The sequence below is a fragment of the Gastrolobium bilobum genome, unplaced genomic scaffold (genome assembly GCF_033153095.1).
Source record: "Gastrolobium bilobum isolate Gb01-03AN ecotype WA unplaced genomic scaffold, APGP_CSIRO_Gbil_v1 utg16462, whole genome shotgun sequence".
NCBI lineage: Eukaryota > Viridiplantae > Streptophyta > Magnoliopsida > Fabales > Fabaceae > Gastrolobium > Gastrolobium bilobum.
The window spans coordinates 171,011-193,736 of NW_026896883.1; the positions used below are offsets into that span (position 1 = coordinate 171,011).

Genomic DNA, 22,726 nt, shown 5'->3' on the forward strand with positions numbered 1-22,726 from the left:
TGCGTTTAATACAAAATACACTCATAATGACTGCACATATAACCTGTGAATCAAGTTGTCTATGACCCGGGCATGAGCCTAGTTCAGGCAGGTGTGATCCCTACCCCACTTGTGGACCAACCATTTGTTTCCATTCTTGGGCATGATTGCCCTCATATACCAGGGACAACTGTCACCATGGTTCCAGCACTTCATCACAAATCTATGCTCATCACTTTTTTCAGCTATGGTTGTATAATTCCCTTTCATACAAAATAATTTCATGGTATATTGCATTTCATATTTGGAACCAAACTCCTGTTGCACATATAAAGGATCCCTTAATTTCCAGGTATCATGCAAGTCATCGTTACCATACAACATCTTCATCTCGTCATTAGGATACACCTAATTAATGAAGGAATAATGCTGGATTTCATTTCAAAATGGCTCAATCTCAGGCCTTACATTTAAAGCATGATTTTTTTGTCAGAAGCAATAACAACACAAATATGAAATGTTCAATTAAAATCGTAATTTAATAACTTACCACTACTAACTGGGTCAACATGAAATGGTGACATAGCTGGGGAACTCAGGCTTACTGCATTCATGTCAGCATCATAAATCACCCTCCACGTCAGTATCTGATGTGTCACCTGGTGGAATAACACTATCAGGTTCTCCCTCCTTATTGTTGCCCACATCCTCCTCTCCCTCCCCCAATGTTATCTGAATTAACACTTGCACATGTGCAGATAAACCGACAACAATGTCTTCTTAACCAAAATACTGTGGAGTGCTTGTATGCGTGGGTAAAGATGAACACTAAGCAGAATCAACTTCAACATATATCTCAATATATTCTTGTACTTTTTGGTCATCAAATGAATCCGTAACAAACTCAACACCTTCATCATCATTGATATCGTCACCAATGTAGCATATTGTATCCTTATCAACTAGAGTTTGTAACCTGGCTATCAAACGATGAATACATTGGCGGTCTTGTAACCCAAATTTTTGGTGAATTCTCCCCTTCAATTCATTGTATGTAGTGCTCTGTTTCATTTTTGTTTTCTTCTTTCCTTCAAATCAGACACCATTGGGACCTTCAAATTATCTCCCATTGTGGTAGCTAACTGTAGGATAAGTGTTTGAACTTGAGTTCATCTCTGAACATGAAATTGGATCTAGGGTTTGGCTTGGATTCAGATTTTTGAAATATTTTTTGAATATGTAAGTGTAATGACAAAAATTTCACAAGATATAAGCTTTGGATACAAACTTGATGGCTTGAAATAGAGATGAAAAACGAGGGAGATTTTGGAGTAGAAAACGAGTAAGTGACAAATGAGGCCCAAACCCACTCATTTAAGGGTTTTTGGCCGACATATACTCAAGTATCTAGGGTGGATACTCAGGTATGTATTGTGATACTCGAGTATCAATGGTGATATTCGAGTAAATAATTCAAGAAATGATGAACAACTTCAACCAGGACAATATTGTCTTATACTCGAGTATAGTTTTTGGTCAACGAGGACAGATTAGTGTTATGTTTAACGAAATGTCAAATCTTTTAAATAGTTTTTAAAATGGGAGTGAAGTTGTAAATTTTAATTAATTAAAGGGCAAATAGCCCATAAAAATGTGTGTGATCCATTTTTTTTTCTTTCTCTCTTCTTCTGGTATGTGCCCACATGGGTCCAACACACATAAAAATGTATGTAGGAAATAAATTTATCTCTTACAATATGAGAAGTATTAAACTCACAATAAATTTATTCATTCGTTGTTTGCATTAATAATTCACATTATAATTATTTCTTAAATTGTTTATTTGATGATATTAAGATTAAGATCAAATAAATTAAATAATATAAATATTTATAAAAAATAATTTATTATACATATCATTTTTTAATTAAATAAGGCACTTGCCTAAATATTAAGGAAGGTATCCTCCTTTTTTTTGGGTACAACGGTATCCTCCTTAAATTAAAGGACACAGATTTTGCAGCTTTTTCTTTTCTTTTCTTTTTTTTTTCTTCAGAAGGTGAGGGTGCACTCATTTCTTTTATTTTTTCATAAACTTAATTATATGAAAAAAAAAATTGGTTTTGGATGTATCCCTTCAATAATTTTTAGTTAGTCATGAATCATGATATTACTAAAGACATTTAAATTATTATTAAACAAGTATATGATTACATTAGTCATGTTAAAAATATACTTGTACTAGTTTACCAGAAAAATAAAATATATATATATATATATATATATATATATATATATATATATAGTACTATATCATTAACAATTCCAATGGTTTCTTCCTACAACCTTTACGTGGGACTAATCTTTTCCAACACAGAATAATAGAATTACATAAATTGTTTCTAGGTACAAATTCTCCCTTAAGAATGCAGAAAATGCTGTTTTTTTTTAACCATTTTAATGAAAATTTTGATGAATTTATACCATTTTTAATTGTTTTTATCCCTAAAATATTTTTCAAATAAGACTTTCCCCTTCACAGTCATTTTCTGAGCCTTTTTCTGAATATATTATCCTTTTCCCCAACGGAGTGGAAAATCAACTTCAAAATCCGTGTTTTAGGAGTAATTTGAAGTCTTGGGGTTCAATTTCAAACGAAGAAGATGATGGGTAACTCTAGAATTGAGTTTTTGAGTAACTCTTAGTTTCTTTCTTTGTTGAATTATGCATGTATTGAAGTTGATAATTGATTCTGCATTTTCAAATTCCTTGAAATGAAGCTAAGCTTAATCAGGGTATATCCTTCTTATAGGTTCCAAATACACCTCGATTCTTCTACATTTAGCAGTCTGTGTAGACCCGTTTGTTCTTTAGTACTATCATCTTCTCCACCCACTTCTCTGAAACCCCAAGTTCCCCTTTTTCTAAGGTCACCCATCTATTCAACAAAATCATGTGACCTCAAAAAGTGGCATGAATGGGCCAAAAGTGTTGCTTCTTCAATTGGGTCATCTTTTGTGCAGTCAGATAATGGGCCAGACTCAAGCATTTTGTGCAGGGAGCTTACGTGGCTCATTGAGGATGCTGTTGAAGACGACCACTCAGTGTTTTCACAGTTGAGTGTGGAGAGTAATGATGAGAGGGTGAGAATGAGGGTTGATATAGATGAGCTCTACTGTTTATGGAAGCAGAGGATCCAAGAGAGGAGACCTTTTCAATATATAGTTGGATGTGAGCATTGGAGGGATTTGGTGTTGAGTGTTCAAGAAGGGGTCTTGATTCCCAGACCTGAGACAGAACTTGTTGTTGATTTGGTGTCTGATGTGGTTTCAAAGAATGAGGATTTGAAAAGTGGGGTGTGGGCTGATTTGGGGACTGGGAGTGGTGCCCTTGCTATAGGCATTGGTAGGATTTTAGGAAGTGAGGGGAGGGTTATTGCCACAGATTTAAGCCCTGTGGCAGTTTCTGTTGCAGCTTACAATGTGCAGAGGTATTGCTTACAGGTTAGAGATTCATGCTTTCAAACTCTATGTTTTAAAAAACTTTTTTTTTTTTGGTAGATACAATTGTTTGAAGCCTTAATAAGTCGAACTAATTCGGTTTTGGGTTTCAGTCTCTCTACCTTTTCTAGGAGTTGTGACCCTCACAGGAGTCGAACACACCACATTTTGAGCAGGTCAAATACTGGGGTCTAGTGGGACATCATGGTTTTCACTTCCTCCATTGATTCCTTATGAACATGCTGAAATTGGAAAGACAAATTCCCACCTACCATGTGTCTTGCATGCAGCTCGCCGTGTGTGTGTGTGTGTTTTTTTTTTGTTTGGTTTTTTTAATTCAAAGCTGAAAATCACTGTTTTAATTGTTTTAGGTGAGGACACATTAATGGTTTAAAATGTTTTAGAGGATGTAAACACATCCTTTTGTTGAAATAGATATTATATGTATCTGTGTGAGAAGAGAAGTATATTAACTTAAAAAATAGAAAGAAACCCCTAAGGGTAGCTCAGTTGGCAAGTTGAGGGCCCAAGGGTTTGCTTTGGTCATGGTTCAAACCCTGGTCAAAGCAAATTCTTGAAATTCTTTGGAGGTCAGAGGGAAATCGTCTTCCCCTTGAAGGGAAATTAGTCTCACCCTTTCTCGGGTGACAATGGTCTGCTAGCCTTAGAGCCGTATTCCGATGTTGAGTTGTGATACCTCTAGATTATCTACCAAAAAAGAAAAACAGAAAGAAAAAATGAATTTAAAATTGTTGATTTTCGTATAATTGCCTTGCATCATTTCTCAGTTCTCACCCTGTCCCCTTATGTATTTTCTTAATATATGTTGCTGCTTCCACTTATGTTATTTCTGGTCATCATATGAGCCACTTTTTTGTCATCTACAGGACAAAGTTGAATTAAGGGAAGGATCTTGGTTTGAACCATTGAAGGATATGGAAGGAAAACTTGCAGGTCTTGTAAGCAACCCACCTTATATACCAAGTAAAGAAATCTCTGGTCTACAAGCTGAAGTTGGTAGACATGAACCTAGAGTTGCATTAGATGGAGGTATTGATGGCATGGATGCTCTTCTCCGTCTTTGTGATGGAGCTGCTCTAATCTTGAAGCCTGGTGGATTTTTTGCCTTTGAGGTATGGGTCTTTTATTTCCTAGAAATTTGCACCAAATTTCTTTTATGTTTCTTATTGTGCTTCTGCTTACTCATGAAATATAATCAAAGAGTAATAAGGTACTGTATGAAAGAGTAATATCCTCGACCACTTTCCATAAAATCATAAATGCCGCTTCTTGATCCCATCTCAGTAAAAGAAGGCGGACTTTTATATATATATTGAGAAATTTACGTGATTTCTGGTTAGATGATACTATTCAGGCAAAAATTGTTCAGCAAACAATGACTTGTTATTTAGAGAATTACTTATGACTAAAATCTCTCTACAAAAAGGACTGTTCCTTAATCATTCAACTTGAAACTTACTTAAAGACAATGTAAATTGTGTATCTTTATGTCTTACTGGAGAAGCCCCATGATAGCAAAAAAACATAGGCTGTTATATATATAGATTCTTGCAAAAAAATAAACATAGGCTGTCAGATGCAGATGTTGCAAAATTATAGATTCTCTTTGACAATATAAGCAATATAATTAGAAAAGGTTCTGTGATGTCCAAGGTTTCATTTTAGCTTGGGATACAAATGATTACTCATTAGAATTTATTTATGTTATCATGGGACACAAAACATGTCAATGTTTAATGGATTTGAAGCCAGATAGCTATGTTGGTGATTCCATGTTTGTCTATGTAGCCTTAAAGTGGTGAACCAATATTATGTATGGACAATGATGAAGTTTATGATGATAATTTTTTTATACTTTTATAATACTCTGTCTCTTCAACGGTTTATAATCAATATGATTTTAGATTGCGGTCGTGGTTACAAAGATTATGGGCGTTGTAGCTACTGTTATGCAGGTTGAAGTTGATATGGTCATGAAATTTTTTAAAGCTTGCAGTTCTGAAATTTTTTTAATTTTAAACAAAGACCACAATGTTGCGGTTGCTTTGTGGGTTCCGATGTGATTTCTTTTTCCTGCGATTGATTTATGGAGTTAGATTTATAGGCTTTCCTCTGATATTGATTGATCTTTCCCATCAATTTTATTTATTTATTTATTGATATTTATGTATTTAATTTTCCCTAAATTTTTTAGATATATGGGCCCTGCTAGATGAAATTCAAAATGTTGGACTATTGCAAATAAGACAATGCAAGGGTTTAATGAGTCAGAATCTAGGGTTAGAAACAGGTGGATTGAATGGTTGATGATAAAGAGGAATTGCAAGCAATAGTATGCGGTTTTAAGGTTAGATTGTTGTTGTTTAGGTGTTGTGATTGTGAACAGTAACTGTGGGATTTAGTGTTTTGGGTTTGATGGGTTTTAGGGCAAATTGAAGGAATAATAATCAACTAGATGGGATGAATTTTTAATGATATCTATTAAAGAACATTTGTACATTACAATCAACCCTATAACCTTACAAGTAGCCCAGAAAGTGGAAAATGTTTTATTTTTCAACTTAAGCTTTCATGATGCTATTGCATACTGTATCACATTCATTATATGCTGCTTCTGATTGCTTCTTTCATAACTTTAACAGACAAATGGTGAACAACAGTGCAGGGCTTTAGTTGATTACATGGAAAATCATAGAAGTGGAAGCTTCTGCAATTTTGAAATACTTGCTGATTTTGCTGGTATTCAAAGATTTGTAATAGGATTCCATCAATAAGCAATATGACTTACAGAATACATGTTTATTTTATTTTAACTTTTTGTGGGAATTACTCTCCATGATATTGGATCACAGATTCAGCAAAAATGTATCAAAAGGTATAACTATAATGTTTTCCACTTTGGCTCCTAGATTCTTTTTAGTTTTCTCAGCCAACTATTGAACATACTGTTACTAATAGTTAGTTGAACAATGAAATGAAACACAGGAGTTAACGAGCCTTCTCCATACATTTTTCCTGGGTCTAAACCCCAACATAAAATGGGAAAACAATTGGGAAGGTGATACTGTTGAATATCAAGAACAAAGAAATTTATAAGTAATCCGTGTGTCTCAACTACACAGCGGGGAGTCTATTATATAACTTAAAAGAAAGAAAATATAAAGAGATATACATGATGTGGGACTTCTATACTACTATTCTAAACTATCATTTACAACACTCCCCCTCAAGCTGGAGCATATAGATCATATGCACCAAGCTTGTTACATAAGTGATCTGTCCTAGGCCCTCTCAAAGACTTAGTGAAAACATCAGCTAATTGATCAGTTGAGTTAACAAAAATAGTGACTATATCTCCAGAGAGGACTTTTTCCCTAACAAAAATGACAGTCTATCTCAATGTGCTTGGTCCTTTCTGAAACACTGGATTGGAAGCAATATGTAAAGCAGTTTGATTATCGCAAATGAGAGATGCTATGCCAATGTCTCCAAATTTGAGTTCCTTCAATAGTTGTTTTAACCAGATAAGTTCACATGTGGTTGTAGCCATGGAGCGATATTCTGCTTCAGCACTTGATCTGACAACTACACTTTGTTTCTTGCTTTTCCAAGAAATCAAGTTACCTCCAAGGAATACACAATATCCAGATGTGGATCTTCTATCACTAGGGGAACCTGCCCAATCAGCATCTGAGTATCCCTCAACTTTGGTATGACCTTTGTTTTTATAGAGGAGACCTTTACCTGGAGCATTCTTGATGTACTTGAGGATGCGGATCACTGCATTCCAATGATCTTCACAAGGAGAATTCAAGAACTGACTTACTACACTGACTGCAAATGAGATGTCTGGTCGAGTAACTGTAAGATAGTTCAACTTCCCAACCAATCTTCTATACCTTTCTGGATCTGAAAATAGCTCCCCCTGATTTGGCATAAGCTTGACATTTGGATCCATGGGGGTATCGACGGGCTTAGCATTCAACAAAGTTGTCTCCTCTAGAATGTCCATAACATATTTCCTCTGGGATATCACAATACCATCCTTAGATTGAGCCACTTCAATTCCCAAGAAATATCATAGTCTTCTGAGATCCTTTGTTTGAAAATGATGATTGAGATGTTTTTTTAACTGAGTAATGCCTTGATGGTCATCACCTGTAATGACAATGTCATCAACATATACCACCAAATAAATGGATCCAGAGTCTGAGTGGCGATAAAAGACTGAGTGATCAGCTGCACTCCGAGTCATACCAAACTGCTGGACAATGGTGTTAAACCTCTCAAACCAAGCTCGTGAAGATTGTTTGAGACCATACAAAGATTTGCGGAGTCGACAAACTAGACTGGACTCCACCTGAGCAACAAATCCAGGAGGTTTCTCCATATAAACTTCTTCAGCAAGATCACCATTAAGGAAAGCATTTTTGACATCCAATTGATAAAGGGGCCAGTGACGGATAGCAGCCATAGTAATAAAGAGGCGAACAGACGCCATTTTTGCAGCAGGGGAAAATGTATCCCCATAATCTTCACCAAACATATGATTGTATCCCTTAGCCACCAAACGTGCTTTGAGACGATCCACGTGTCCATCAGGACCAACCTTAACAGTAAATATCCATCTACATCCAACAACAGATTTTCAAGAGGGAAGAGGAACCAGATCCCAAGTACCACTGCCATGAAGTGCACACATCTCGTCAATCATAGCCTGTCGCCATCCGGGATGGGATAATGCCTCACCTATAGTCGTAAGAACAGATACAGAAGACAAAGAAGAAAGACAAGCAAAATGTGATGGAGAAAGGCGATGATAACTCATATTTACTGAATACCTGGGTGGAGGACGAATATTACGAGTACCTTTTCGGAGAGCAATGGGTAGGTCAATGTCGGAGGGCGGGACCGAAGCCGCAGGAGTTGATGATGGCAGATCTGAGTCCATAGGAACCTCATCAATGTCTTGGGGTATGGGTGGATGTGACCGACGGTGATAACCTTGGAGAGGAGGATCTGGCGCTGGGACATATGGAGAAGTGACAGTAGGCGGTGGTGGTGTGGAATCTGGTGCCGGAACATATTCAATTGGAACAGAGGGTAAAGGTAACTGAGTATCAACAGAGTCATCAGGAATAGAGGTGGAGCCAAAAAATGGCACAGACTCAAAGAAAGTAACATCCGCCGAGACAAAAGAGCGACGGAGACTCAGAGAGTAACACCGATAACCTTTTTGTGTCCGAGTGTAACCGAGGAACACACATTTGTGGGATTTGGCAGACAACTTGTCACGATTGGGACCGAGTTCATGGACAAAACAAGTAGAACCAAAAATACGAAGGGGTAAGGAATGTAAAGGCTGATGAGGAAACAAGATAGTGTACGGTACCTGGTTACCAAGGATAGAGGAATGCATGCGATTAATGAGATAGCATGCGGTGAGAACAACATCACCCCAAAAACTGGTAGGAACATTCTCATGAATTAAAAGTGTCTGAGCTGTTTCAATAAGATGACGATTTTTTCTTTCAGCAACCCCGTTTTGTTGGGGGGTGTGAGCACATGATGTGTGGTGAAGAATGCCGTGAGAAGCCATGAATGATTGAAATGGTTGAGACAGATACTGACGAGCATTATCACTACGAAAAGTGCGGATAGGAATACCAAATTGAGTAAGAATTTCATCATAAAACTTCTGAAATATGGAGAACAACTCAGAGCGGTTTTTTAGTAAAAATAACCAAGTGTTTCAAGAATAATCGTCAATAAAGGTAACAAAATATCTATAACCTCGAGTTGATTCAGTACGACTGGGTCCCCAAACATCAGAGTGAACCAAACTAAAAGGAAAGGAGGCACGACAATTGACTCTATCAGGAAAAGAACTGCGAGTATGTTTCCCGAATTGACATGATTCACATTGCAAAGTGGACAACTTGGACAAACGTGGCACCATCTTCTGGAGCTTTGTAAGACTAGGATGACCTAACTGAGCATGAATAGTGAGTGGAGAATCTAATACAGAATGAGCATGAGAGGAGTTGGAGAGCAAGTAAAGGCCATTAGACTCAAATCTGCCCCCAATTGTCCTCCCCGAATTTCGATCCTGTAAAAAAACACAATTTTGGGTAAAAGAAATGAGACAATCAAGAGAACGTATTAAACGGCTAATGGAAAGGAGATTAAAGGGTGAACCAGGGACATAGAGCACATAATCAATAGTAATGGGCGGAAAGAGATGTACTGTTCCAATCCCATGAGACTGAACCTGGGAACTATTAGCCATAGTGACAGCAGGCAAATAACCAGAGGTAGAAAGAGAGCAAACAAAGATTTATTACCAAAAATATGATCAGAGGCACCAGAATCAAGAACCCAATGACCAAATGATGAACTTTGAGTGAAACCAGCAACGCTATTACCTGTATGCACAACAGTAGTAGTGGAACCAGGGATCGTGAGCTGAGAAATATCTTGACGAAGGATAAATGAGCTAGAATCAGCCATGGATCAAGAACAATTCGCTGAAACAAAGATGTCGTGAATAGTAATGGAAAGAGGAGAAATGCTTCGGAAGGGTTGCAACGAACTCAAAACCACAAGGTAAGGATCGATCTAAACAAGGAAGAAGAGGGCAATCCTGATGGTGGAAGTAGCGCGTATGTTTCACGCGCGTGAGGGTGCGTCAGTGCGAATTTTGGAGCGGGCCTTAGATGGAAATAACCGCCTCCTTGTGACGATCACAACTATGGGTGGCTCACCGAAAAAAGTGCCAAAAAAGTGATCGGTGGTGGCGGTCAACGGTGGTTCACGGTGCTGGCAACCTCTAATTACGGTGGGTCTTGCGGTGTTGGGTAGATCAGCTACTTCTGAGTCCGTTGATGTACTTTTTGATCAGAACGGTCGCCGAAAAACTTTTCCGGAGGAGGATAGTGGTGGCAGACGGTGGCCGGAAACTGACGACGGTGACAGTTTAAGCTGTGGGTCTACCAGAAAGATACGGATCTTGTTAGGCTCTAGATACCATGTAAGGAACCAATTCAACCCAACAGCTTAAGCTGTTCGATGAGGCTACATTAATGGTTTTATATATCTCAACACGCCCCCTCACACGAGAGCCCACTGGGCTTGAAGGGTGGACAATGCACAGGCCCACCTACCTGTGCGAACAAATAAATTCCACTAGAAAAAAAGTAGGGAGGGGGGGTGAGAATTGAACCCGGGACACGAGGCTCTGACACCATGTAAAGAACCAATTCAACCCAAAAGCTTAAGCTGTTGGGTGAGGCTACATTAATGGTTTTATATATCTCAACACGCCCCCTCACAAGAGAGCTTATTGAGCTTGAAGTGTGGATATTGCACAGGCCCAATTTTTTTGGTTTACCTTTTTGTGTTTTTTTTATTTAATCCACAAGTAGGGGGCGGTGAGGATCGAACTCGTGACCCTATGGTCACTGAAGCTCTGATACCATGTTGAATATCAAGAACAAAGAGATTTATAAGTAATCCGTGTGTCTCAACTACACAGCGGAAAGTCTATTATATAACTTAAAAGAAAGAAAATATAAAGAGATATACATGATGTGGGACTTCTATACTACTATTCTAAACTATCATTTACAACAGATACATTCCCAACTTCATTATATATTTGGAGGAGTAACATGATATGAAAAGAATGGGAGGAGATTGTATTCGAAAACATAATCAACTCAGGCATGATTTTTGTAGCAGGTACAAGTTGAGTATTCTTGTGTAAATAGATAAATTTAAATGGTTCCTTACATGATACTAGAGTCTCCATGATCAAATGGTCCTATGCAATCCTTACCGCATTTATTTTAATAATAAACAATTAAATATGGGATACAATCAACTTACACCGGCATAAGAATAATAACTCTTACACCAAATCTTAAGGGGGTGTTTGTTATGTAGATTCTGATAGGAATGTTGGGAAAGTGGGTAGGTAAAATATAACACCCCGTGTATACCCGGTTTGTTAGCATGTCATCGTATTAAGCCTCGCTTAGTTAAAATTGCGGAATATCTTTTTCTGTTCAATTATGACGTCATTAATCTTAGCCAAGTTGATTACTTAATCAATTTTCATAAAACATCGCATGTATGTAAATTACAATTAGACATCTCACTGAAATACCTCATAATACCGATATAAGTGAGTATCTAAGTCACGGTCCCACCACACGTAGTCCGGAAGATATCCTGATACATTATTACATCTGGAATCTAGACTAAGACATAACCAAGTCAACGTGGCATGGACAATCCCCATACTCACCCAATAGCAACATAACAACAACGTCTCAACATGGTAATCCAAAAATGAAGCTAAAATCATAAAGCAGTAAACAGGATCCGGCATCCAAGTATAACAGCAAAACAACATAAGCAGCATAAGCAGATATCATCAATCAACTAAGCTCTGGCCTCCTGCCACTAGAGGTATCAACCCCCTGATTACCTGAACCTGAAATAAGCGCCCCCAAACGTAGGGTGAGATCTCTAAACAAGAAATCTCAGTAAGGCAAGGGGTCCTCAAGGATCTTCCACCCCAAGCTCACTTACATGTGCAATATAAGTTCAAAAGCATTTAACAGTATAAGTTTCAAAACTATGTCGTGCAACAGATATTCATGCCATGTGTGTCACAACTATTCTACTGGCCAGAGAAATGCAGGAATACGTCTATTACCTTCAGTTAGTACAAGGAACACCGCTTGCACCTCACCCACAGCTAGGGGTGAAAGTGGGCTGGGTTGGCCAAGCCAAACAACTCTTTATCTCCAACCTCAGACCAGTAGGTAGGAGTCCGACACCTCCTACCATACAACGCCTCGTAGGGTGCCCTGCCCAGGCTAGCATGAAAACTGTTGTTATAAGAAAATTCAACCAATGGCAGGTACCTATCCCATGTTGAACCCTGCTCCATAGTGCAAGCCCTCAACATGTCCTCCAAGGTCTGGATGGTCCTCTTAGTCTGTTCGTCAGTCTGAGGGTGATAGGCGGTACTCAATCTCAACTGCGTACCGAAAGCCTCATGCAGCGCCTCCCAGAACCGAGATGTGAACTTCGGGTCCCTATCACTAATGATACTCTCGGGCACCCCGTGAAGCCTCACGATCTCGCGAACATAAAGCTTGGCCAACTGCTCTATAGTGAAGCTCACCTTCACTGGAAGAAAATGGGCAGACTTCGTCAGTCTGTCCACAATGACCCAGATAGAGTTGCAGTCAACCTGAGTCTTCGGCAAACCCACCAATAAGTTCATGGAAATGCTCTCCCATTTCCATTCCGGAATCTCAAGAGGTTGAAGCTTACCAGACGGCTTCTGGTGTTCTATCTTCACCTTCTGGCAAATCAAACACTTGGACACATACACAACTATGTCCTTCTTCATGCCCGGCCACCAGAAATTCCTCTTCAAGTCTTGATACATCTTTGTAGCACCAGGATGAACAGTGAACTGGCCCTTATGGGCCTCCGCCATAACCTCTTCGGTCAAAGGACCTCGAGGAACCACGATCTGCTTTTGAAATAACAGAAGTCCATCCTCATTCCAAGACACAAGAGGTTATGGGAGTCATTGGTTCTTCACGTAGTCTGGGCACTCTCTCTGCACTTGTGCATATTGGATCTTCTCCATAAGCTCATTCTTGACTCTCACAGTCTTCATCTCGAGAAGTGCACCCCCAAACAAGGAAGTCACCGACAGGTCTCGAAATCTCTCAATGACACCAAAGTCACCAATCAACAAACTGGATAGACTCACGGATTTCCGACTCAGAGCATCAGCTACCACATTGGCCTTGCCAGGATGATACTTCAACTCAAAGTCGTAGTCCTAAAAAAACTCCATCCATCTCCTTTGTCTCATGTTCAGCTCCTTCTGATCAAACAGATATTTCAAGCTCTTGTGGTCATTGAACACAGCAAACTGCATACCGAACAGATAATGCCTCCAAATCTTGAAAGCAAACACAATAGCAGCCAACTCCAAATCATGAGTCGGGTAGTTCTCCTCACGAGGCTTCAACTGCCTCGAAGCATAAGCAACAACTCTGCCGTTCTGCATCAAAACACAGCCCAGCCCCTTTCCAGAAGCATCACAGTAAAGCTCAAACTGCTCCTCAGAATCATGAAGGATCAACACAGGCGCGGTGGTCAATCTCTTCTTCAACTCCTGAAAGCATTCCTCACACTCGTGAGTCCACACAAAAGGAGTCTCCTTCCGAGTAAGGCGAGTCAATGGAAGAACCATCGTGGATAATCCCTTAATGAACCACCGATAGTAACCCGCCAAACCCAAAAAGCTCCTCACTTCGGTAACCGTCTTGGGCCTCTCCCAATCCAGCATCGCTTCAATCTTGTTGGGATCCACTGTGACTCCCTCAGCAGAAATCACATGCCCAAGAAACTTAACGGACTTGAGCCAAAACTCGTATTAGAAGGCTTAGCATAAAGCTTTTTCTCCTTCAGCACTTGCAGAACAATCCTCAAATGCTCCGCATGCTCCTCCTCAGTCTTGGAGTAAATCAGAATGTCGTCAATGAAGACGATCACAAACTGATCCAGGTACGGCTGCAAAATCCTGTTCATGTAATCCATGAACACAGCAGGTGCATTGGTGAGTCCAAACAGGATCACCAAATACTCAAAATGACCGTATAGCGAACGAAACGCGGTCTTAGGGACATCCTCCGGCTTCACCCGAATCTGATGATATACAGACCGGAGATCAATCTTCGAATATACGCAAGCACCCCTGAGCTGATCCAGCAAGTCATCAATACGCGGAAGGGGATACTTGTTCTTGATTGTCACCTTGTTCAGCTGCCTATAGTTGGTACACAATCGCATTGTCCCATCTTTCTTCTTCACAAAGATAATCGGCGCTCCCCAAGGAGACACGCTCGGTCGGATGAAATCTTTCGCTGAAAGATCCTCAATGTGCTTCTTCAGCTCCGCCAACTCCAGCGGCGACATCCGATATGGGGCTAAAGAAATAGGCCCCACACCAGGCAATAGATCTATGGAGAACTCTATCTCCCTCTGTGGCGGAAACTCAGGAATCTCCTCAGGAAACACCTCGAGGAATTCCCTCACCACAGTAATGCCAGCGATATCCTCCTGTGCCCCACTAACCAAACCTCCCAACATGACATGACCAAATGCCCCTGCTCTCAAGGCTCTCCTAGCCTGCAGCAATGAGATATAGGGCGAGGAACTGACTGTGGATTCACACGGGGACATCACCACACGCTTGGCACAACAATCAGTCATCACACATTTCTGGACAACCAATCCATGCCCAGAATAATCTCCAAGTTGGCCATCGGCAATCCTATCAGATCTACCGAGAACACACGGTCATCCCATTGAAACGCTACATCGCGGTGAACAGTGGAGGTCACACACTTTTCTCTGGTGGCGGTGGTCACCCGCAATGGTAGAGAAAGCACAGACATAGGCAACTCAAGCCCCACAATAATCGGGGTAGCGATGAAAGAATGTGTAGCCCCAGAATCAAACAAAACATCAACTGATGATCCACCAATGATAACGGTACCTCTGACAAGGTTCGAAGCTCTGTCCGACTGCTGACGATCCAGGGTGTAAACTCGCCCAGTAGCAGGTGGCACTGCAGGTGCCGCTGGTGGTGGAAGGGGAACCATATGCAATAGAACTTCCTGCACAGCTGCAGCTCTCGCCGTCGACGACGGACAGTCTCTGGAAAAGTGGCCCTCATTGCCACACTGGAAGCATATCAACTGGCCTGAAGAACACGGCCCAAAATGAGTTTTCCCACATCCCGAACATCTGGGAGCGGGAGGTCTCGCTGCACTCCCCTGAGCATAAGTCCTCTTAAACTGATTTGGCGCTTGCCGAACCGCCATCTGCTTTCCCTTACCTTTATTCCCAAGCTTCCTGTCCCGCCAAGAAGTGGAACTACCAGCTACCTTCGTCTCAGCGACCTTGGCCCTCTTGGCCTTACTCGAGTTGCAGAAGTCATCGATATCCCGACACTGCTGCACCAGTGTCCTGAAGTCTCTAGAAGCAGAACCAGCAAGGTAACCAGCAATATCCTCACTAAGTCCCCTGCGGAACTTAGCAGCCAAGAAGATCGGAGTAGGCCTCTCCATCCGAAAGTGTGCAAATTTCACCAGCTCATTGAACTTGGCCAGGTACTTGTCAACAAACAACGAGCCCTGCACCAACCTGTCGAATTCCCCTTGCTTCCTCTCCTGAGCATCATACGGGAAGTACTGACCCAGGAAACAGTCCTCAAAGAATGGCTATGTCATCACATTACCCTACATCTCAAAAGCATGAGAGGTGTTCGTCCACCACTCATGGGCATCGCCCTCCAGCATATAGGTTGCGAACATCAACTTCTATGTGTCCGAGCACTGCATGACCCGGAAGATCATGTCCAGCGCCTGTAGCCATCTTGCCGCAGCAATAGGATCATAAGACCCATCAAAGGAAGGTGGCTTATGCTTGCGGAAAGCATTAAGCCGGCAGTCAATCACATCACGGTCTTCCGCAGGCCCCACGTAGGGTTCCATCACCCCAGTAGCATGACCAGTGCCCTCAACATGGCTCTGGCTGTCGTCCTACAGACTAGGTGGAGGCGGCAGTGGTGGCGGTGGGAACTGACCAACAACAGGACCAGCTCTCATCTCCTCCAACATGACCCTCATCATGGCCATGTTTGCCAAGCGTTTCGCCTCGAGAGCATCCTCAGTGGCCTTCCGGTTCGCTTCCCTAACAGCATCCATCATTGCCACGTTGGCCAATCTAGCGGCCTCCTGCATCTCAGCTAATGCAGTCAGGATCGGGTCGGGTTGACCCTCAGCAGTCTCGCGGGTTCTCCTCGAGTTTACCATGACTTTGCACAAGTTGCATAAATTATGAGTTGATCAGGCCCACGCAATGTGATCACAAATGCATTATCATAATAAAACCCAACGGAGCAAACACACAAGACAGACACAACCAAACATCTTAGTTATTGCAATACATACACGCTTATCCCTAGAACCAGGCTCTGATACCATAAAATGTAACACCCTGTGTACACCCGGTTTGTTAGCATGTCATCGTATTAAGCCTCGCTTAATTAAAATTGCGGAATATATTTTTCTGTTCAATTATGACATCATTAATCTTAGCCAAGTTGATTACTTAATCAATTTTCATAAAACATTGCCTGTATATAAATTGCAATTAGACATCTAACTGAAATACCTCGTAATACCGATATAAGTGAGTATCTAAGTCACGGTCCTACCACACGTAGTCCGGACAATATCCTGATACATTATTACATCTGGAATCCAGACTAAGACATAACCAAGTCAACGTGGCATGGACAATCCCAATGCTCACCCAATAGCAACATAATAACAACGTCTCAACATGGTAATCCAAAAATGAAGCTAAAATCATAAAGCAGTAAACAGGATCCGCATCCAAGTATAACAGCAAAACAACATAAGCAGCATAAGCAGATATCATCAATCAACTAAGCTCTGGCCTCCTGCCACTAGAGGTATCAACCCCCTGATTACCTGAACCTGAAATAAGCGCCCCCAAACGTAGGGTGAGATCTCTAAACAAGAAATCTCAGTAAGGCAAGGGGTCCTCAAGGATCTTCCACCCCAAGCTCACTTACATGTGCAATATAAGTTCAAAAGCATTTAACAGTATAAGTTTCAAAACTATGTCGTGCAACAGATATTCATGCCATGTGTGTCACAACTATTCTACTGGCCAGAGAAATGCAGGAATACGTCTATTACCTACAGTTAGTACAAGGAACACCGCTTGCACCTCACCCACAGCTAGGGGTGAAAGTGGGCTGGGTTGGCCAAGCTTTGCCTAGAAAAGTCCAAGCCTACGTCAAAAGATTTCAATTTGGCATGGCCCAAGCCTAGTACGAGTCTAACAGTTAGCCTGGTTTGACCTGTTATAAAAAAACAAATGGCCTGGCCTAGCTCGTTAGCCTGTTAATTTTTAACTTCCAAGCAGAACCATGAATCAACTTTACAAAATACTCAATTTCTGTTGCTAAACAAAAAATCATAATTTCAACGTCCAAACAGAATCACGAATCATAACAAAACTCATACAATCTGCATTTAAGTCATTTTTATAAGCAAAAATGCTGAAACTAAATAACATATATGTCATCAAATCCAACAAACAAATCCATACTATGTAAATTAAAATAACTACATGAATCTAACAAACACATCATGATGCTTGTAGTAAGTATAACCTCTCCCAAAAACCTTTTAATATATTCATATACACAATCTAACATGTTGAGATGTTGGTTCCTCCTATACAAGAAATAAAGTCAGATTTCTATTAAAATATAATCGAATATAATTAAGTTATAAATAATTGTAATTGATTAAATTTATATCTGTTGTTTTTTCTTCAAGGCATACTTACTCTATTTTATTTTATTTAAAATAAATAGTACAATATAGGCTGGCTTGTAGGCTTATAGGCCAGGCCTTGTGAAAGTGGCCTACAACCTTTTTATTAAACAAGCTTTTTCAAGGTCTAAATCCGGCCTATTTTACGAAATATACTAGGTCAGGTCTGGCCTGACGTAGGCCGAGCCGTAGGCCCCTGTAGGCCGGGCCGGCCCAGTTTCACCCCTACCCACAACCTCACCCTATTGTATGTGCCACATACTCAGGCTTACCGTATAGGTGGACCACCACATGCATATCATAAAGGCACTCGCATATAACATCTTAATAACATTTCACAAACCAATATATCATGAAAACAACATCATGCATATAACCACACCCCCATGGGACATGGTGGAACCAACAATGGCTAAACCGAGGACACGAAAGCTTACCTTGCAAGCTAACAATCCAATGCCAAGAGTCCACACACAGCACAATCACAATCTGTTAGGACCAATAACAACATCAATATTTATACTCTACAAGCATACGATATAAAGACAACGTCTTTCCTTTGCGTTCCATGTCTTAAGGCTTCTCACAAAGCCACAAGCCCTTAATCCCTTGATTCTAACTTAGATTAATTACTACAGAAACTCAACTCCATCAATCTAGGGTCCACAAACCCCAAACATAGTTCTGTATGAACAGTACCGTTACTGTTCTCGAAAACCCAGAATATCCGGATATATGTTGGGGGCATATCCGGATATCCCATATCCGGATATCATATCCGAATATCACAAGACCCCATATCCGAATATCAATATCCGGATATTTTGCGACAGAATGCAGTTCTGCGTTTTCGCGAAGATATCCAACAAAGGTGGTTCATTTCCAGCATACAGAAGCTTAAACATATGATTTAAGGTGTGTTTAACATTACCCAACGTTAGGTTATGATCATAGGTTCATTACATGCATCAAGGTTCCATTTTTAATCACTAAAACTCATGATCAAAGGTGATGAAGCTTACCCAAGCTTAAACTCAGCAAATGAACACCCTTGGAGCTTCCCACCCAGTCCTCACGGTTCAGACTTGCAAAGAAACGAAAATGGCAGACAAGGTGGTTCCTTTCTTCACAAAGAAAGCTTCTTGAACCTCAAAAAGCTACCACAAAGGCTCACACAACCCTTACCACCAATTCAGCCCCACAACACCTCACACACAGAAGCTAAGACACAGAAATGGAGGCTTCTCCCCACTCACAAAGCTATCTCACACTAACTCAAGGTTTTAGAGAAAAGGAATCAAGAGAAAGGTGATAACTTGGTCACAAAATGGTGAAGAAGGAAATAGAACAGTGTTTCTGGTCAGCCACCCCCAGAAGTTTCACGTAGGAATGCATACATGCCTAGGGTTTTGTGCTAAAATGCATATATATAGCCATTTAATTTTTAAACACACTGTATTAGCACTAATAGCTACGCTTACCATTTTAATCCCAAACTTTGGAATCTTAACCTATTCATTTTTCTAAGATTTATCATATTTTTATTTTATTTTTCGCAGCACCTTTTTGGTACGCGCTTTTCTATAGCCAGCATCAGTTCTGGCACCAGTTCTCATTATTTTAACTTGAAACTTGTTTTACAAGTCCTATATAATATTCTAGGAATATTCATGCACTTATTATAATTTTCCGGGATACTTCATCGGTACGCATTTATAGCGAGTAGCAGAACCGGTATCTGCACTTTTCGTCAGAAAAGTGACTTTCAGCATTCTTAATCACTTGTTATAATTATTAAAGCCTCATAATAATTATTAAGATCAATTATGGAATCATTTCCTATTTCTCACATTTATTTATTAATTTCCTTAATTAACGGTGCAGGTTCTTACATAAAATATATAAACCATGTTTGGTATGTCCTTAAAAAACAAAATACCAGTATATTAATGTTCTTGTGCATTTGGTTTTGAACTAGGGATTGGAAAAAAAAATAGTCATTTGAACTATGGTATTTTTTTAATCTAACTAATGGAGCAACATTATTTACTATTTGTGCACAGAAATATCCTGAAAGTGGGGTATATAGAGTAGAGCTTGAATGGAGTGTTGTGTACTGGAGTGCTAAAACAAATTAGGGTAATTTCGTAATTTTATTACACATTCCCATCAATATTTCATCATCAACCAAACATAGTATCAGTAAACATAACCCAATTTTCCCAGCAAAATTTTTGCCTACCTAACACATTTTTGTAACTTACCCTGGCACAAAAATTTCACATCATATTCCGAGATTTTTTTCTCTGGTAATAAAAAATTTCTCCTATACCAAACATCCCCTAATTGTCGATTTCTGTGAATTCAACGGTTATAATTTATTGGGAATTAAAGATTAATTATTAAATGTGATCCAGTAAATTATAATTGTTAGATTAACGACAACCAACGATTAAGATTAGGTGAAAGACTTATTATTTTTACCCCGATGGAAGTTGATTTTGCCGCATTAAATATTGTGGAGTTTTTTTAGCACATGTAAGTGGATTTATATATTGTCTATCCTTCAAGTCCAATAAACTTTGGTGTGAGGAGACGTGTTAAAGAAATATATTACAAAATCATTAATATAACATTCACCAAAAGCGTTTTTGGGTTGAATTGATTTTTTTGGGTCTATAATTAAATGGTAGTGGCTTCAATAAGTTTTTATCTTTAATTGCTTCCTCATGTGAGAAGAACAAATATACTTTTTTTTTTTGTTACAAAGTTTAGAAGCTAGTAGTTATATGGTCAATGGTGATTTGGGTAGGAAGCATTTAATAAGGGCCCATAGGCAAATATCTACCCCTAGAAGACCTACATGTAAACAACAATCCCCTGCCATTCTCTCTTTTAAAATGAAGCAATGAAAGCCAACAATCAATTTGGTTTCATTCGTAAGCAATGTCACAACAAATGTTCATACCATCATAGCTCTCACCTCAAAGATACATCCTTTTGTTTGGCCATATGCAAATTACAAAGCTCTAATTTTAGGCAGCTACTTTGCAATCCTTACTAAACTCATGCAAGACTCATATAACAAGACCTTCAAACACAAAAATACTTATGCACATGCATAGCTCGTTTAGATATATGAACTTTTAATGCAAAGTACAATTTGTCTAGTCAATTGTAGGCTACACCTTGCAGAATAGTGGAATGTATTTAACCCATTTCCCTTATTAGACTTTAAGTGGTTTAAGCATGAAGCCTTGGTTCTTATGAGTGTTTTGGGGTAATGATGCATGGTGGAAGTTTGTTACGTGTAAGTAGCTATTAATTGTACATCAAGCCTTGGGGTTACTTACAGTGAGTGTATTAGAATAAGAATAGAAGGTTAATAGACTAATATTGTAGTCACTAATATAGCTATTGTAAATGTGACGTGGCAGGGGTTAGGACATTCATAGTTTGTTGTCTTTGTAATAAAAGGACAGCTATTGTAACTGATACAATTCATTCAGAAATATACAAGTTGTTTTCGTTCCTTTTTCCTTGTTCTTCTCTCTGTTTTCTCTGCTTGTTAATTGAGGGATCGTTTAAGGGTTCACGTCCCTTAACATTGGTGCTTTCATCTTGATGAGCTCATCTTCATTCTTCAAGACGCAGGATGGAATTGCAACACCTTCCATTACAACACTATTCGAAAATCTTGTTGTATCCATTATAAATTTGGCGAAGTTTAGCACTGCGATGCACGCTGACTTTGCAAGATTCAGGACCGAGTTGCACCTCGATTTCGCCAAGATGAGGGCCAATTTCACAAAAGCTAGTTCCATAGCTCCTCTCCTTGTAACAGCTCCTTCAATTTCATAGACCCCAAGGCCTAGAGGTTAGCGCTGCAAGGGTTCGGGGAACAAGCGTCCCTTGCCGAGGAAGGAAGTGAACCAGTCTCATTCGAAAGTGTGCAACTCGATGAAGAAGGGTGGTGCGCAGGTTTTGCAGAAGATGATGAAACCCAAATTTGGGGGGATCTTCAACGTCCCCTTGCTGTTCAATCTTGCCAAAATTGGGTATGCCAGACACATGTTTGATGAAATTCTTCAAGACCCATTTTTAAAATTTTCTCTTCAAGATTTTGTTTCATTTTTCCTTTTGTATTTTGTCTTCCATTTTGCTTGGGACCCAGGGGGATTCATACATTTTCTTGCTCCATCGTCTTTGGGGACAAATAAAGTTGCAAAACATTGTAACTCTGTTGCTGTTGTTTTGTGTAATCGAAAAACTCGGGCTGTTGAATATTGGCTTGCCATCTATTCTCAATCACACAATGATCCGGTTGCTAGTCTTGCGTCTTCTGATGTGTGGGAGGCTATTTTGACTTTTGTTGGGAAGACATCATCCCTCTACAGGCAGCTACAACAAGCTCAAGTGGTGAATTTTTCTAATGTGTTGGAGGCTATTTTGATTCTTGTTGGGAAGACATCATCCCTCCACAGGCAGCTACAGCAAGCTCCAGTGGTGAATTTTTCTGATGTGTTGGAGGCTATTTTGACTCTTGTAGCCATAAAGACTTCCCTACAACCAACAAAATTAGGTTTAGATTATGCACTTGTCTCTATTTTCAAACTGACTTATGACCAATTCAGCATTCTGAAAGCTAAGTCCAAAGAACATGGCACCACAATCACCTATAGCACTTATGAGATGTTGGCTAGTCACTTGTGGAAAAGGGTATGCAGAGCAAGAGCACTTGTTAATGAT

The 22,726-nt window shown here is 39.8% G+C and overlaps 1 protein-coding gene across 2 annotated transcripts; it reads left to right on the top strand.

Moving 5' to 3' along the window:
* The first annotated feature begins 2,577 nt into the window (after nucleotides 1–2,577).
* On the top strand, nucleotides 2,578–6,389 carry LOC133302630 (uncharacterized). 2 transcript variants are annotated; one of them, XM_061502437.1, is made up of 3 exons: nucleotides 2,578–3,482; nucleotides 4,367–4,612; nucleotides 6,143–6,389. In XM_061502437.1, exons 1-3 carry the CDS (start codon nucleotides 2,754–2,756, stop codon nucleotides 6,272–6,274), a joined length of 1,107 nt encoding a protein of 368 aa, XP_061358421.1. In that variant the 5' UTR covers nucleotides 2,578–2,753; the 3' UTR covers nucleotides 6,275–6,389. The 2 variants fall into 2 exon arrangements, with proteins under 2 accessions (XP_061358421.1, XP_061358422.1); XM_061502438.1 differs by having other exon boundaries at nucleotides 6,166–6,329.
* The last annotated feature ends 16,337 nt before the right edge of the window (nucleotides 6,390–22,726 follow it).